The sequence below is a fragment of the Podarcis liolepis genome (assembly GCF_965112155.1).
Source record: "Podarcis liolepis genome assembly, chromosome: 10".
NCBI classification, from domain to species: Eukaryota; Metazoa; Chordata; class Lepidosauria; order Squamata; family Lacertidae; genus Podarcis; species Podarcis liolepis.
The window spans coordinates 56251650-56270277 of NC_139562.1; the positions used below are offsets into that span (position 1 = coordinate 56251650).

General features: G+C 44.8%; 1 protein-coding gene across 1 annotated transcript in view; it reads right to left on the reverse strand.

Moving 5' to 3' along the window:
• The window catches only part of FAM3C (FAM3 metabolism regulating signaling molecule C), a 38578-nt gene extending 22064 nt beyond the window's left edge, over positions 1 to 16514 (reverse strand). The window contains exon 1 of the mRNA XM_083463752.1: positions 16222 to 16514. Coding sequence (XP_083319878.1) covers positions 16222 to 16499 — 278 coding nt within the window. The 5' untranslated portion in view covers positions 16500 to 16514. The remainder of the gene's footprint in view (positions 1 to 16221) is intronic.
• Between the last annotated feature and the right edge of the window lie 2114 nt (positions 16515 to 18628).

Consider the following 18628-nt stretch of genomic DNA (forward strand, 5'->3'; position numbering starts at 1 on the left):
CGGAGACGATTGGGCGTCAAACAGCTCTTATGTTGGCAGCGCTTTAAGAAACGCCCACAGTCAGATTCTACAAGTGACTAAGGGCAGCCACGCTACTATGGGCTGCGTAGTCCGGAGGGTTTAACCAGGCAATCCGATGCTCAAACGGAGCAGGATTACGCACGAGTAACTCCCAACCATTACATAAAGGGACCCTGACCGTTAGGTCCAGTCGTGACCGACTCTGGGGTTGCAGCGCTCATCTCACTTTATTGGCCGAGGGAGCCGGCGTTTGTCCGCAGACAGCTGCCGGGTCATGTGGCCAGCATGACTAAGCTGCTTCCGGCGAACCAGAGCAGCGGATGGAAACGTTCAAATCCCTGTGACGGGGTGAGCTCCCATTGCTCGGTCCCTGCTCCTGCCAACCTAGCAGTTCGAAAGCATGTCAAAGTGCAAGTAGATAAATAGGCACCGCTCCGGCGGGAAGGTAAACAAGTGGCTGATAGCCCGGTGCAAAATGGGCCTGGCAAATTATGAAGGTTGTACACAAGTTGTGCTCTACTTTCTCTATGTACATCCTAGTGCCAACACTTTTCCTGAGGGCAGGGGTTGACAGGCATATCTACACATCTTCCAGTGTTCTGTTGTTGAGCCCATAACCTCGGTTTAAGGTGCCATGTCGCTACTAGCTTTCATCTCAATTTCTAACACTGATGCCTTCACATTCACTTTATTCAGGGAGAGTTTACCAGGGAGAGCTTACTCAGCTTTCAGCTGAATCCAGTGTTCAAAATTATAGCCAGGCACCAGGGGCAGTTGGCCCCTGGCTTTCAACCACTTGTGACCAAGTGAGGATGCCTGGGCACCAGGATGAGGCCTGACATCTCCACCATCTGGGGATACTTGGATCTGGGCTGTTTTCACACACAAATACCCCGCCCTGTACTATATTTAATCCGCACAATCGGAATGAATTTCAGACAACAAAAGGCCGGAGCGGTGCCTGTGCAGCCTGAGCAGGAGCAGTCACCAATAAGAAAAAGAGGTCAGAATAGGCCAATACATATGTGGACTGTCCCTGGATCAAGTGATTTTTCTTCTTTAAGTTTTCGAAGTTCTTAACCTAGGCTCAAAGTTGTCATCTGAACTAGCCAGGTGTTTAGCTGAGAATCAATCACAGCCAGTCCATCATTTGAAAAATAAGACTTTTGAGCCATCTTGCCCCAAAATGGAAACTAGACATTTTGTTTGGGCGGCCATTTGGAGTCTAGCTTTTATATCTGAGTTTCTAACACTGGTTTTGACCAGGAAACAGGTTTTTCCATCCGCCCCTTTAACTATCAGGCAGATTAGAATGCAGCATTAGATACTTGTAGAACAAGGGGAAAGTGCACACTCAGTCAAATAACAATGCTGTTCTTGTATGAATGCTGGAGATTAGAGGACACAGAAAAACGAAAGACAAAATGCTATGTTAGTTAAATCAATTCAAAGTGTTCTCACTGAGTTAGAAAAACATGGGATGCTCATTTGTGAAACTATCAGGAAGTTAATTCTGCCTTGATGCTAATGGCTTGGGAATCTCTGATTCTAGTAGAACTAAACAGTAAAATAAGTTGATAAATATTTCTCTATAATAAATAAATTGTCTAAAATGAAATAAACATGTACAGTGGTACCTCGGGTTACATACGCTTCAGGTTACATACGCTTCAGGTTACAGACTCCGCTAACCCAGAAATAGTACCTCGGGTTAAGAACTTTGCTTCAGGATGAGAACAGAAATTGGGTGGCGGCAGCAGTGGGAGGCCCCATTAGCTAAAGTGGTGCTTCAAGAACAGTTAAGAACAGTTAAGAACAGTTTCAGCTTAAGAACGGACCTCCGTAACGAATTAAGTACGTAACCGGAGGTACTACTGTAATGAATTGAGGTAAGGAAAACTGGAAAGCAAGCAGTTTTCAGTGCCACACCAAAAACTCTTTAAAAGGAAGCCCCACATAAAAGTTGTTGTGGTGGTCTATTGTGGAGTTCATCAGACATGGATAACTGTGGCCAGGTTACTTCTGTGCATGAGAAGCCCCAGAAGGTGGACAGCATCAGTGTTACAAACTCAGATGTATAAGCTAGGTGCTAAATGGCTCCTTAAACCAGGGTTACAGTCACCAAAACGGAATGCCTAGTTGCCATTTGGGGGGGCCTGATGGCTCAAAAGCCGTATTTTTCAATAAGACTTTTTGGTTCCTGAAATTCGTTCTGATTATGCAGATAAAATATAGTGGAGAGAATTCTACAGGATGTGTTGCTGGGCATGCACCTTCAGATGGCCAAGATGTCAGGTGCCATCCTGCTGCCTGGTCATCGTCACTTGGTCACAAGTGGCTAATAGCCAGGTGCAAAATGCGCCTGGCAAATTTCTAATGCTGGGAAGCATACAAGTTAAAACTAGATAAGTCTGACTGTCCAAGAGCTAACTTCCAAGGCAGTGGGAAGCCCCGTGGTGCAAGTGAAAGTCCTTGAACAAGGCTTCCACTGGCAGGACTCCTTAGCTAAACCCTGCTCTATGGTATGCAAAATTTGGATAAAATGGCAGACGATGCTCTCCATGAATGGGGAAGTGAGAGAGATAAAGTTTGTGAGGGAAGCAGGGAGCATGCAAACACAAGGCTCATTTGGTATGGCTGCCATACATCCAGGTTTTCCTGGACACATCCGGGAATTGGGCAGCCATTCTGTGGCCTGGTGGATTTTTACTAAATTGGCAAAATGTCCAGGAAAACCCAGACGTATGGCAAGGGGGGTATTACAATAAATAAATCATTAAAAAATCAGGGAAAGCACAAAAAGTCCTATCATTTGGACATTCATAGTTTGGTGTTAGATATGAATCAAGCCCATGTTTGAAGAAAACGTTTAGTTACGCTGAATGAATCTCTCCGTTTAAGATATTACCTGCATTCAATGGGGAGGGGAACAGCTCATTCATTCATGAATGGGTGGGTGGTTGGGGAAAAACATTCTCAAGAGAGAAAGGCAATTATCTCACTTGTTACGCACTATGTCGTACAATTCATCAAAAGACATGGTTAGCACTGAAAGTAATTGCAGTTACATCATACACCTTTGCCTCTCTCAGGGGTAAATAGGTAGCTTAATTGCAAGTGCAATCGGAAGGAAGTACACAAGGAAGCTGCATGGTTTGCAAGGAAGATATACCCTTTAATTGATCAAAACAAGGATTGGTATCCAATCATTCCAAGCCCCTCGAGGAGATAACAGGCCAGGTTCCAGTTCGAGAAATGATCTACTGATTGCTGTTATCAAAACACCTAACTCTCTTGTTACTATAAACCAGCCTCCCCACATTTGGACAAAATCGGAAACGGGAGTTTGTTACAGATTCGGCTCCAAATTTATTACCTTACATACAAACCCAAAGCTGGTCTATGGTTTACTGCTATGTTTAAATGTGTCCATTGATGTCAATTCCGCCTTTGAAATCCCGGTAATGGTGATCTACAGCACTGAACATGAGAGGAGTTCATAAAATTTATACACCACTTTAGTGTAACAAAACAAAACCTTAATGCAGCTTCCAGAAATTGCAGTTTATAAACTGCATTCTCAGATCTTCTTGTTCAAATGAACATTAAACAATAATTTATGTACAGTGGAAGCTTGGGTTGTGAACGTGATCCGTGCAGGAGGCACATTCGCAACCCGCAGTGCTGTGCCGCGTCTGTGCATGCATGACACAATTCGGCACTTCTGCGCATGCACAAAGTGTGATTTGGTGTTTCTGCACATGCGCGAGCGCCAAAACCCAGAAGTAACCTGTTCCGGTACTTCTGGGTTTCAGCACATCTGTAACCTGAAAATGTGCAACCGACAGCGATCGCAACCCGAGGTATGACTGTACTTATGACATTTCTATTCCACCTATTAGGGGACGCGGGTGGCGCTGTGGGTTAAACCACAGAGCCTAGGACTTGCCGATCAGAAGGTCGGCGGTTCGAATCCCCGCAATGGGGTGAGCTCCCGTTGTTCGGTCCCTGCTCCTGCCAACCTAGCAGTTTGAAAGCACGTCAAAGTGCAAGTAGATAAATAGGTACCGCTCCAGCGGGAAGGTAAACAGCGTTTCCATGTGCTGCCCTGGTTTGCCAGAAGCGGCTTAGTCATGCTGGCCACGTGACCCGGAAGCTGTCTGCGGACAAACGCCGACTCCCTCGGCCAATAAAGCGAGATGAGCGCTGCAACCCCATAGTCGGCCAAGACTGGACCTAATGGTCAGGGGTCCCTTTACCTTTATTCCACCTATTCTCCAAGGAGAACATAGTTACGTACATGGGTCTTCCCTCATCTATCTCTTCACAACATCCCAGTGAAGTGGTCTAGGCTCAAGGTTCATGGTTGCATGGGTTCCTAGCCCAGCACTCTAACACTCCCCCCACCCCCACTTTGGTGCCAGTGTACTAAAACCAAAGTTTAGAATGTTTACTTACTTTGTTTTTTGCCAATTAATTTTTATTACTTTTCAAAAAAATTAATGAATTTAACATCACATTAATTCAAATTTCATGCAAATTTAAAAGTGACTTCCCACCCTGCTTCCTCGATGTTTCACTTCCCACCCGTATTAGCTGGCTCAATAGTACATACGTTTCCAAATTACATTTCAAAAAACTTAAAATATTTTAGCATTTTATCTTTGACCCCCCCCCCCAATTTTCTTCCTCTTCATTTCCCACTGGCTGCTCATTTTCAGTTCCTGCTAGACTTTTACTTAACTATTAACCTATTCCCTATTTTTCTGCCCACAAATCCTTACTTTTAAATCAGTAATCACCCATTAAAGCCCATCTCTCCTGCTATTTTCCATACAGAATGTTTCCTTTCCACATAGCATTTTCTTTAAAACTGGATAAGCCAGATCTGACTCTCTGAAAAGCAATTGGTGTTGAGAAATTCTGGAATGTTGTTACTTTGGCCCAGAGCTTTCACAAGGTCCATCATTTCCCACATTTTTCCCCCCATTCAGAGCAATAAATACTGAAGTGAAAAAAATCATTTTTTGGGTGAGAAAGAGAAAGCCACTCCTCTCCACATTAGGGAATATAATGGGGGCTTTGGCTGCTTGGGAGCTCTTACAGCAAAGGCGGGCAATTATCAGAGAAACAGAAAATTCACATTCCTCCCAATGTCCTTGCTCAAACATGGTTTTCTTCCTTATCTTTACACGTGTTGGAGGGGAAAGGGCTTGCCCAGGGTTAGATTAACAGCATACCTATCCAATTTCACAATTGCTGCCCCATGCTTCCAAATCTAAAGAAGCAACTTTTTCTAGAAACTTCTCTTTTTGCCGCTTGATCCAACAAGGCATGTTGACTCAGATGCAAATCCCAGTGATTTTAAAGGAGCCTCTCCACAAGTCTATGCGCCTAAGGTAACAGCTATAGTAATGCATTTTTTTAATGGAATAAAAAAATCAAATGCAGATTCTGATATAGATTTTTCACTCAATGTACAGAAACAGAAGCTAAAATGTGGTTCTTAGAACTATTTGGTACGGGGCGGGGAGAGGAGAATGCCCTCTTAGAAACTGCTCAAATTAAACTTCTGAGAAAGCTATTTGCGGGTAAGATGAAAAACCATTCACTAAAATCTTTACGGTCTTTACCCGCGGCAGGCTGCAATTACACACAGCAGGTGCACCAGTATTAAAAACACCAGCCTGTCTTAATCATTCTTAATTTAGTAATAAGTAACTACCGCATGCGTGCCCATGCAAGATTGTAAAACACGATCATTCTGGCCCGCTTAAACTTGAAAAGTGTGGGGGGTGGATCGACAGCCTTTGATACAAAAGAAAAGTTTTCTACTTTGCTTCAGGTATAAGTTTATATATATATATATATATATATATATATATATATATATATATATATATACACACACACACACACACACACACACATACACTAGCTTCCTGGCACTTATTCGACAGCAGCTACACTTGAGGCATCTTACCATGCAATGTTTAACACACTTCTTCAGAAGGAAGTCCCCATTAATCCCATAAAGCTTGCTCCCCAGGGAAATGTCTACAAGATTGCAGCCTTCATAAATCTGCACACAGCCTTGCCCATTTGCGTCTGGCACAGGTCCAATTGCGACCACATAGAGATGTCTGGATGCCAGGATGGCAGCTGACATCTCCATCTGGCTGGCCCCTCCAGATTTCTTAAGCAGGTAAGGTAAGCAGAAGAGCTTATTTGTTTGCATTTCTATCCCACCTTTTTCTCCAAGGAGTAAATGGTTCTCTTACCTCCTGAGTTAATTCCTACAATGACCCTCTGGAGGTAGGATAAGAGGCTGTGACTGGCCCAATGTCACCACTAGACCCCACAGCCTTCCTAGAGCATTTCTGCTGTGGGGCAACTCTATAAATTAAGTACAGTGGTACTTTGGGTTAAGTACTTATTTCGTTCCGGAGGTCCGTTTTTAACCTGAAACTGTTCTTAACCTGAAGCACCACTTTAGCAAATGGGGCCTCCAGCTGCCACCACGCTGCCGGAGCACAATTTCTGTTCTCATCCTGAAGCAAAGTTCTTAAACTGAAGCCCTATTTCTGGGTTAGCGGAGTATGTAACCTGAAGCGTATGTAACCTGAGGTACCACTGTAGGTAAATGAATATGGGGATGGCAAAATGTCATTTAGAGAAGGGTCTGAAATATTTTCCTTGAATTTGTTTTATTCTGGATTGCTGTATTTGATATTTTAATGTGTTGTAAACCACTTCGATATTTTTTTCTTTAAAATATAAAGTAGCATAGAAATAATAATAACAATGATAATAATAAGTAATTTCATTGCAAAAAAGTGACTGGATATTCCGTTGTGGTGACCGTAACCCAGGTTTAAGGTGCCATTTGGCGATTATCTTATATATCTGAGTTTCTAACACTGCCCCTGAGGAAATGCCTAATTTCTGTCACTGGTCAACACTGCTTCTTAAATCTTTATTCTCAGCATTCAAATTAATTCAACTTAATGCGAAATAATCTCGTTACTTATACATAAAACTGTTGACATCACGCCATTAGGCATCAGATATGCAAATCCTAATTTACAAATTGTTTTTCTTAATAACTGATACCATTTCCACACAACTACTTCAGGCTCATTAGCATGTTGCCAGGTCACCACCAGTGACTAGAAACTGCCCCAGGCGATTTGCAGCAGATTCCCTTTTTCAGTACTAATATTGCACTAGATGAACCTCAGGGTCTCTTCTAACTCTGTGATTCTATGATATATATAGCTGCCATTGGACATGCTCGGTGCACTACAAATGAAACTCTTTATCAATTATCGAGTCCGTACCTTCCCACCACAAACCTCCACTCCTTATCATTTTTCTTAACCTGATCAACGCCAAATATAATCTCTGTCTCTGGAAAGAGCTCGTATCTCGTTCCGTTTACTGAGTCGCAGGGCATAGTGGGAAGGGAACTCTAATCAGCTGGTTGGCTTTGCTGCAAAAACTGCACCTCCCTTAAGAGAAAACAGCTTCTGTGTACAAGTTTATTTGAAGGACTATGCAGGATTGAATTTGGCGTTTTATTTCATAACCAGAAGAGGCGCTTTACCAATATTCAGAGACCATCCCTTCTCTATGTAGCTGTGCCAAATCCTAACAGCACTTGCAAGCCTGGCTCAAATTAAAGAACCAGAGGCAAAGAAAGGAAACAAGGAAGTTCACTTGCAAAATGTTACACATTGTTCTGCAAAAAAGTACTATAGGTTAGAATCTGTGAAGGAGAACTAGGAAATAACAGTTCTTATGCAACAGTGGTCATGATTTTTCTATTACATGTTCCTTTGGAGGTTAATAATTAGATGTAATTTTTTTTGAAGCCCTCAGATATTTTTCTCCAAGTGTGCGTGCACTTTCACCTTTTCAGTTTCGTAATTGCAGAATAGCTGGATTTTGAAAGCACACATCAGCACCTGCTATCTCTGGGCAGCTGGCTGAGCCCAGGGACAAAGCTTGCCCTGGGCCCCTCCTAGATCCTTATTTCTGAGCAGTGGCAAGTGACTGGGAATAGCCACTCTTTAAATTTCCCACAATGCCTCCAGCCCAGGTTCAACCTGGGGCATTGTGGGAAATTATACAGTTGGCTTAATGCTCTTTGGATCACTGCCACTGCAGTCACATTAAACCCACCAGGGCTACTGACAGATAAGGGGGTTGACCAGAAGACACTTTGCCCAGTTTTAGAAACTCAGATAATATAAGCCCAGGTGCCAAATGGTTCCTTAAACCAAGGTTAGGCTTGCCAAACAGAATGTTTAGTTTCCATTTGGGGGCAAGACAGCTTTAAAGTCTTGTTTTTCAAATGATGGACTGACTGTGATTGATTCTCAGTTAAATATCCGGCTGGTTCAGATGACAACATTGAGCTCGGTTAAGAACTTAAAGAGGATCACTTGATCCAGGGCAGTCTGCCTGTATACAGTGGTACTTTATGGGCTAATAGCCGTAAATAAATAAATAAATAAATATACAGTGGTACCTCGCAAGACGAATGCCTCGCAAGACGAAAAACACGCAAGACGAAAGAGTTTTCCGTTTTTTGAGTCGTTCCGCAGGACGAATTTCCCTATGGGCTTGCTTCGCAAGACGAAACGTCTTGAGAGTTCTTGCGAGTTTGTTTCCTTTTTCTTAAAGCCGCTAAGCCGTTAATAGCCGCTAAGCCGCTAATAGCCGTGCTTCGCAAGACGAAAAAACCGCAAGACGAAGAGACTCGCGGAACGGATTAATTTCGTCTTGCAAGGCACCACTGTATCAGCCTATTCCTGCCTCTTTTTCTGAATGGTGACACAGACGATTCCTAATGTAAGAATATTCTTCACAACTGTGAGCAGGGCAGTGGGGTGGAATAAAGGAAGACAAGTTACAACAATTAACTACAATGCTGTACACCGCTCCTGCTCAGGCTGCACGGAAAAAGCATTTTGGTTTCTGAAATTCATTCTGACTGCGCAACTAAATGTAACTGGTAGATTTCTACAGGATGTGGTTTTAGTGTGTAAAATAGTCAAGTTCCAATGATTCCCCAGGCACGTACCTTCAGATGGCTCCATCCTGGCACCCAGGCATCCTCACTAGGTTGCAAGTGGTCAAAAGCCAGGTGCCAAATGCACCTGCTGTCTGGCTAACCCTGACTTTGCCCAGCACTCCCAATGGGCCTTGTACCAAAGATCTCATTGTACCAAAGATCTCATTCCACACAACCCAAGCAAAAGAAAGGTGTTTTAAAATTAATTTGTGTATCAGTAGATGGACCATTAAAGGAAAAATGGTAGGCTAGCAATTTCTCAATTTAATTTATAAAAGCGAGATTGCATGCATTTCTTCAGATGGAAAAATACAGAAATGCAAAAATACTGAGCCAGGGAACTGGTTAATCGAGCCCAGTATGATCAACTCTCTGCTGGCTATAGATCTTTGAAGATGCCAGGGTTTGACCCAGGGCGTTCTTCATGCAAAGTGTGTGCTCTGCCGCTGTGCTTCCTCTCTACGCTACGCTTCCCACGCTATGCTTCCCCACTTCTGCCTCTGGCCTGAAATCACATAAGGCAATCATGTGTGGCGGCCACATGCATTTTCGGTTCGATGCTTTAGTGCTAAACTAGGGGTTGTGAAGGAAACCATTTCAAGGATCAAAAGGGGATGTACCTTCTTCAGGAGGGTAATTTTTTAGCCATGGCTTTAATTTAACTCACCCATGCAGACTGTACAGCTGGCTGCTATCAAAAATTGCATGCCAGGAAAGGCAAGACTCGGAGGTTTTGCTTAATGCAGTTGCTTCTAGGAAGTAAGGAGCTACTGTGGACCATTGAAAAACTTTGGTTCAGAATTCTATGCAGTTTTCCTCTATTTCCTGAGGAAGAATTTCATATCTATCACCAGTCTTAACGGCTACAATCTCTCTCTCTCTCAATACATAAAGATGCTCAGGGGCCCAATATAAATGTACATGTTTGTATCATGCAACTGCAAAATAACTCTGCTGTTAACAGTTCACCTTCAGAATGAAAATTAAAAAGCAATTTAAAGCCATGGTATCAGAAAAGCCAAGCCTACAGTGCCAACACTTGTGGTTTATTATTATTATTTTACAGCTGGAAAGGGAAATATTTTAGTGCTTTGATAATAAGGAATCCTTTGTCCCATGACCTTCTGTACAATATTTTACTATAATATTATCAGTGCAATTCCCATGCATGCTTACTCTGAAGCAAGTCCTCAGTACTCTGCGTTCAGTCTTCGGCACGTGTGAATAGAATTGCAGGAGAAGACTGAAAACTGTACAAAGAATGTTAAGTATAGGAATAAGCCCTATAAACACTTTTCTGTACACTCAGTTTTAGGATTGCTCATCAGTAAGGTATAAATTACTATGGACTGGAAGTACTATTGAGTTGACCTTCAACTTACAAGGGATTATGTTCCAGGGATCACGTGTAAAGCCAAAATTGTGTATAGTCAAAACACACTCTCACTGCACCTCCAAATGCTCTCCCAAGGCTATACACAGTCTCCCAAGGTCAGTGCCATTTTTTCTTTCCTTGATGCCCGCCCCTTCTCATTTATCTATTTAGACCAAGCTCAAAAACCTAAATTTGCACCATTTAAATGCACATTTAAATGCAAGCCAATTACACACACACACAAGCGCTAATTAAACTATTCAAGAAAGGTATGACCTCTACTGCTTTTTAAATGCCTAGTCTAAAGGCATGCACTTACAAAAAAAATAACTGAACTCAACTGAGCACTGTCAGATATTTTCTTTTTGTAAAACAAACTGCTAACACTTGGGAGAAGGTGTGAATGTGGTATCTACCAATGGATATCCTACACAGAGCTATACAAAGTAAAAAATGTCAGCCTCCTGCTTCTAGATGATGATTACAACCTAACAAAGGAAGGGGAAGTAAATGAATGCAGGGGGGAAACCAGAGAGAACATGTATGCCAAATTCAATGTATTTTTTAAAACATTTTTTTAAAAGAAGCATTTTCACAGCGTTTTTGATATGTGTGTAGATTTCACCTTAGTTACCAAAGAGATTGGAATGCTCCACACTCTGCAGTCATACCTCGGGTTACAGACGCTTCAGGTTGTGTTTTTCCGGGTTATGGACCCGCCAAAACCCAGACGTACCGGAACAGGTTACTTCCGGGTTTTGGCAGTCGTGCATGCGCAGAAACGCCAAATCGCAACCTGCGTGTGCAGACGTGGCGCTGCGGATTGCGAACGTGCCTTCCGCACGGATCACGTTCACAACCCAAGCGTCCACTGTACTGCGCATGGAAGAAGTGGGTGGCCTGCGTTCTCCCTCTAGGGCAGTGTTTCCCAACCGGTGTTCCGCGGCACACTAGTGTGCCGTGAGACGTTGGCTGGTGTGCCGTGGGAGGGAGGCGGGCGAGTCGGGTGGTGAGAGGCGGCGGCGGCGAGGATCTGCGTCGAGCCGGTGGTGGTGCCGAGGTTTCTCTCTCCATTCTCCCCTCACACACACACACAGGAAATAACACAGGATCAGCTGACAGGACCCAGCCAATGGGGCGGCGCGTGCAAAAGGGAGGAGCGCGAGACAGCGGACGAGGAGGAGGCCGGCATGTCCGGGCAGCAGCAGCAACAACAGCAGCAGCAACTCCCGGCGACGGCTCCTCAAGCCCCGGGCAACCCTACTCCCTCACCGGCCTCGGCCGCCCTCCTGCTCCACCCGCCGCCGCCGGCCACCTCGGCACCGCCGCCGCCCCCTCCTCCGCCCGCTATCGCCGCCACCACCACAACAGCCGCCGCCGCCTCAGCTGCCGCCGTCCCTCAGCCCCTCGCTTTGCTGCCTCCTCCCCCCCCACCCCCAAAGCTTGGGAGGTTCCCCGGCAAGGGGGAGGGAAAAAATTTGAAAATTTTCACTTTCGTGCGTCCCTCCCGGCGTGACGCTGCGCGCTGACGTCACGGGGCTGTAATGGTGGTGTGCCGCGAGATTTTTTTCATCAAACAAGTGTGCCTTTGCCCAAAAAAGGTTGGGAAACACTGCTCTAGGGAGCCCCACGGTTCAAATTCTCCACGTTGCCAAACCAGGTTTGTCAAGCAAGAGAAGGAAGTGGCAACAGCAGCCTCTTCAATTTCTCTTGCTTCTGCCCTCTCCCTGGGCAGAGTCACAGGGCACAATTCCCTGCCATGCTCCAGAGAGAGAGACAGCATGTGCACTCTCCTCTGAGTAATGCAGCAACCTTTACTACCACACCCCCACGAGAGGGGCAGGACATGAAAGCATGATAGTGGTCCCAACAAGCATCAATAGACACTTACCTTATGAAACCCCATTTATTATTTTGTTCTCAATTCACCCTGCCCTTTTAAAACTCTTTGCAGTCAGAGGCTCCATCAAACTGCCTTAAGAACTACTCTAAATATATGTAGTGCAGTGGTGCCCCGCAAGACGAATGCCTCGCAAGACGGAAAACCCGCTAGACGAAAGGGTTTTCCGTTTTGGAGGTGCTTCGCAAAACGAATTTCCTATGGGCTTGCTTCACAAGACGACAATGCCTTGCGAGTTCCTGCGGGGTTTTTTCCCTCCTCCCCCCTTTTTCTAAGCCGCTAAGCCGCTTATCAGCTGATCCGATCAGCAGATAAGCCGCTAAAAGCCGCTAAAAGTGCTAATAGCGCTAATCCGTCAATGGGCTTGCTTCGCAAGACGAAAAAACCGCTAGACGAAGAGAATCACAGAACGGATTCTTTTCGTCTTGCGAGGCACCACTGTGCCTCCAAATTCATAGCAGTTGTGCATGCTCCTTTCTGACAAGGTTTTGTCAGCAAATTGTGTGTCTGAACTCCCCACCGCCGCCCCAAAGAGAGGTGCCTCCTCACACTGCCCCACAGGGGCCTGGGAAGCATCCCCTGGCCAGCACCAGAGGCACCATTCCCCTGGGGAGCTTGCAGCCAGGGCTGCTGCAACAAACAGCTGTGCAAGCCTTTGGGAGGCAGAGACACAAGAGGGCATCAGAAGAGGGAGGGAAGGAAAGAGGGACAGAGGCCAGTGGTGCCCGCAGCACGCCTGACCATCATTTAAGGCATCCCAGGGTTCTACGGCGCATGGGTTGAAAACCACTGCCAAAGACCTAGAGGCCTCTGTTTTGCAAGTGGCATTCAACTGCACATTTGGGTTGCACAATTAAAGTACAGCAAACCTACCCACCCACACCATGGGCTTTTTGCAATAAGTGACAGGAAAATGCACCAGCAAGTGTGGGATAACAACTGCCTCATGCGGCAGGGCAAACCAATCAGAACAAATGATCAGCAATGGGCTAACATCATCTAACCTCCCTGCAAACTTTGCACAAGGAAATCACAATCATGACTCAACAAACAGGTCATCCTGACGCCTCCCACCCAGTACAGAAGCGGAGTAATCTCTACTTTGATGGGTCTGTAAATGTTAATAACGCAAAAGTGGTGTGAAGGGGAAATTGTCCAGTAGGCTTTGCTGCATATGCCTTTTGGGAACGCTGCCCCTTCCTTGAAATACAAGGAATGCTCCAAGGCTGCAGAGAAGGAGAGATCAGGGCAAGAAACCAATAAATATTTGGCACAGTAGCAGAATCTAGGTAGATAAAAAGAAAAGGACATAGCCTAGGAGGAAGAGGCAGAAAAAGTTTTCCAAGAGGCTTAGCTGTAGCTTTAACATGCATAGAAGTTGTCACTGTAACCTCCTATTAAATTTTATCTAGAAAACCAATCCCCACTTCACTGATAATGACTTGAGAATGCAGACTTTCACCACTCTGGTGGTGACGTGGATAAGAGACAAACGAATGTTGTCATGCTCAGCTTTACGCACCCATAATACATGAGGTGGGGAGGGAGAATATACCCTGTTATCACTCAGACTGACAAGAGTACAAGATTAATATGTGTTAAGCAGCATTTAATTTCTCGGAAGAAGTGTCGGTGCTCAAAGTTCCTGGAGGAGCTGGGACTTCAGACTTCCCCAGCTCCAAGTGCGTGGCAGCTGACTGGGGCTACTCAGCGACCATGGGAACCACACTCTGTAAATGCTCTGGGATGTTCATTTAACCCGTGCAGTCTGAACTTCTCAGGACACCTACAAGCGAATAGAATCACTGCACCGCAGAGTTGGAAGGGGGCATATATGGGATTAATATCAAACAAAATAAAATGTTTTCAAGCACGCAAAGAGCTTCACATGTGTTATGCAGCGACCCTTTCATCAAGCATGGGGGTGCCAACTTGAATAAAATATTAGGGGTGCCCAGCTAACCTCAGCCCCGCATAACAGATCACATGATGTGGTCCATGTACACCACTGGAATGGCAATGCCTACCAACTTTGGGAGGGGAGCCAGCCCTCTCAAATATTTTATTGGGGGTGGTCAAAGGGATCTCAGCCCCTAGGAGTTGGCTCAAGGGCCTAAAGTCAGCCAGTATCACCACCCGTACACACACACCCCATTTCACAGATAGGTAGACTGAGGCTGAGAGAAAGACATGAGTAGCAGCCTAGGAAGTTCAGGGCAGAGGCAAGACTTAAAGCAAGGGGTCATTGTTGGAAACTGAGATATGAAAGCTAGGAGCTAAATGGCACAGGGAAACCCTGTCCTAATCCAACACTGTAACCACCGCGCAATGTGTGTTATATATTGGCTCCTTTCAGCTCTTGAATCACTGTTTCTGTATTCAGCTGAAAGCTTCCTTTTGCTACTAAGCTCTCCCTGAATAAAGTATAAATGTGAAGGCATCAGTGTTAGAAAAGGAGATACAAAACTAGGAGCTAAACGGCACCTTATAAACCAAGGTTATGGGCACAACAATGGAATATCTAGGCACACTTTTTAAAATAACAATACAAAGCTGAAAACGAACTAACTGCAGCTAAAATATTATGTTCATTTTTCACATGGCCTAGTCCTTCCCCTGCCCACCCCCCTAATATTCTTAAGAGGGTCTCTTCTCTGGTCTTTGGAGAGTAGCTGGAAGCAAGGAGGCAGAAAAAGGTCCTCCTTTCTTTCCACTCTGTGGTTTTCGTCAGAAATCTCAGACACAGGGCTGCACCCAGAGCTCAGAAACTGCTCGCACTAATGAAATTTGCTGTTGCAAAATGCCACTAGAACAATGGGAATTTCGAAACTGCCTGCAGGAGTGGGGGAAGAGGGCAAAAAAGTTCCCACTGTGCTATCTACAATGTTTGTGGAATGCTCTCCCTAGGAAGAGTTGGCTGGCACCTTCATTATACAGTGGTACCTCGGGTTAAGAACTTAATTCGTTCCGGCGGTCTGTTCTTAACCTGAAGCACCACTTTAGCTAATGGGGCCTTTCGCTGCTGCCATGCCGCCGCCACACAATTTCTGTTCTCGTCCTGAAGCAAAGTTCTTAACCCGAGGTACTATTTCTGGGTTAGTGGAGCCTGTAACCTGAAGCATCTGTAACATGATGCTTCTCTAACCCGAGGTACCACTGTACACCTTTAGGCACCAAGCAAAAATGTTCCTTTTTAACCAGGCCTTTAGCTGATTGACATTCAATGCCCTTTTAAAGTGTGATGGGGGGGATTTCTTCTTCTTATGCATTTTGTGTTTTCATATTGTGATCTTTTCGTTGCGCACTGCCCTGAGACCTGGGCACAGGGCAGTATACAAAAGTAATGATCATCATCATCTCTTGGATTAGAGGAGAAGAGGGGCTCTTCTCCAGTCTTCGGAGAGTAGCTGGAAGGGGGGAGGCAGAAAAAGGTCCTCCTTTCCTTCCACTCTGCGGGTTTCACCAGAAATCTCAGGCGCAGGGCTGCTGCACCCAAAGCTCAGAAACTGCTGGCGTTTCCGGTCGCCAAATGCGCCTGGAGCAACGCGAGTTTCGAACCCTGCGAGGGCTGCGTGTGTTGCGTTGCGCGCGGGCTCCCTCGCTTTTCGGAAGAGAAGAGCCGGGGAGCATCCTTCCTCCGCCGGCGTCCGAGGTGAGCGGCCACAGGCGCCCAGCCGAGGACGGGCAGCAGCCGAGAGGCGGCTGAGGAACGGCGGACGCGAAAGAGGAACCGAGGCCGTAGAAGGAGCCCCGCTTCCGAAGGGAAAGGGAGAGGTGGAAAAGGCCGCAGGGGACGCGCGCGCGCCTCTCCTCCCGGGGAGGCTCTTCTTCCCTCGCCCGCCTTACCTGCCGCCTTCGCCGGCCCACCAGCAGCGAGCGCCTCGCTCCAGCCGCCGCCGCCTCCTCCTCGCCTCCTCCGACTGCGCATGCGCCGTGGAAGCTCGCGATGCGTACCCAGCGGCGGCCGCCCAGAGCGGCTGCACAGAGCGAGGGACGGAGTGCCGCCCCCTAGTGCTGGAGGACCGCCGCGCCTGTGGTGGCGCAGCGGCCTTCGCGTAGCCTGAGGCGCTCCAAGACCTAGAGCGCTCCGAGGCAAGCGAAGAGTGCGGTGTCCCGGACCGCATTGTCGTCCCCCACCCAAAAAAAAAAAAAAAAACCCACCTCTGGTTATTGAGATTCTAAGAAATCGACTCCGCGTACAATATAGCATTCTTTTTTATGTTCCCCTTTTTCTTCCCCCCTCGTTTCGGCGGGTTGCCATACGTCCGGAATTCCCGGGACGCAGGCCAACGCGGGGGTGCGATGGGTGTCGGGTAGTGCGTCCGGGGAAACCCGGGCGGATGGATCGCATGCCGCTTTTCCTCAAATGGCTTGGAAACGTCCAGTTCTTTCGAAATTTTGGCGGGGGGGGGGGGAGTAGCTCAAAAATTTTGCCAATGAAATCTCAAAAAAGATTTGCCAAAGATTTCCACTTTTTTTAAAAAAATATCAACCCTATCGTTATAATCATGACCCTTAATTTTACCATTTCTTTTTTTTAATTCCCGCCTCTTATATCTCGAATCCAGCTCACGGTTTCAGATCATTTTGATGCTTCAACGGATAGCCCAAAATGGGTTTTCCAGAAGCAGGTTCATCATTGGGGTCTCTTAGTTTCGCCGTCAAATTTAACCCATTGTGCTTTTTTTCTTTTTTCTATAAATTTTATTTTCAGGTTTTTCCAAATGGGCAGCAATAATCGTCAAATAACGATTGCATACATAGTTGTCGTTACTTAGACTTCCCTCCACCTTAGGGTCGCCACTCGCCATATTTCAAAAAGTGAAAAACCAGGACACCCCCCAAACTATTTTTTACGCCAAAAAGCGTGATTTTAAAAAATAATAATTGTTGTTAAGTTTTTCAGTTTTACATTTTTGAATATTCATGTAAACAACCTTAAAATATCAAAGACTTTCTTCTTCTCTTTCTATTGTTCATTTTGCATACCATAAATTCCTGCATCTTTTGCATAAACTAAACCATTCAGTATTTTTAGATTCACTTGATTTTTTGATTAATCCAGGACAAAGCGCCACCTTTTGGATATTTCCCGCATACGTCAATTCCACCTTTGAAATCCTTATAATTATCCGGAAAAATCCGGACATATGCCAGCCGTACTGTATACAAACATTTGCCTCTCTGTCTTTGCTCCTTTTGTTTCTTACTCTTTGTATTTCTGCAAAAGTCACCTTTCTAAATATATCTTTATTAATTTAAAATAAATACATTTATGAGAAAACAGACGTACATACAAGTAAACAAACATACAATCAAACAAATAACAGAAAAATCAAACCACCACACTATAAGATACAAGAAGATTAATATAATTATCATCATATATACTCCTGATACTGAACACAATTATAAAACTTATAGAGAAGAAATTTAAAACTGACTTCCAATTAATCTTACTGTATTTTATCTATCCATTACTGTATACTGCACAGTAACATATTTCTTTTAACTGCTTGATGTATTTAATTGTTTACCATTTTTTTTAAAAAAAAAATCTGCATATCTCCCCCATTCTTTGTTGAAAGTTCTTCCTTCTTTAAAGGCGCCCCTCCCCCCTTTGGCAATTATTAATTGACATTTTATTGGGGGGGAAATTCAAATATAAAGTAGTAAAGTGATACGAAAAGAAGAAAAAATGGAAAAGAACAAAACGCAGAACTATGTAAAGGTGAGAGAAACATGATGTGAATAGATAAAAAAATACCCTAACCCGTACATTCTTTTATAAATTCCATATTATTAACTTATTACCAATATAAATATTTATAGTCTACTACATTCATTCCACATATTATTGTGTTTATCCAATACTGTAGCTGCAGCAGTGTGTGGGCAAAAATCGTCAAAACGTCCAGGAAAATCTGGACGTAAGGCAGCCCATGATGGCAGCGCCGTTTTTGCTGACTTTCCATAAAAATAGCTCAAAAACAGTATTTTTTATTTTATTTTCTGCGATGTTGCCAAAAAAGCTTGACAACTCTGGGCAAAACTTTAAAAAAGAGCTTAACAACTTTGCTTTAAAAAGCTCCACTGTTTGAAATATGGCAGCCCTAACCTCTAAAGTTAGAGCCTCCAGATTGCACTGGATTTATGATACCCTCATCTCTAACTATTAGTCATGCTGGCTGGGTTGATAAGAACTGAAGTCCAACAAAATTTGGCAGGCCACAGATAAAAGCTGCAATCCTTT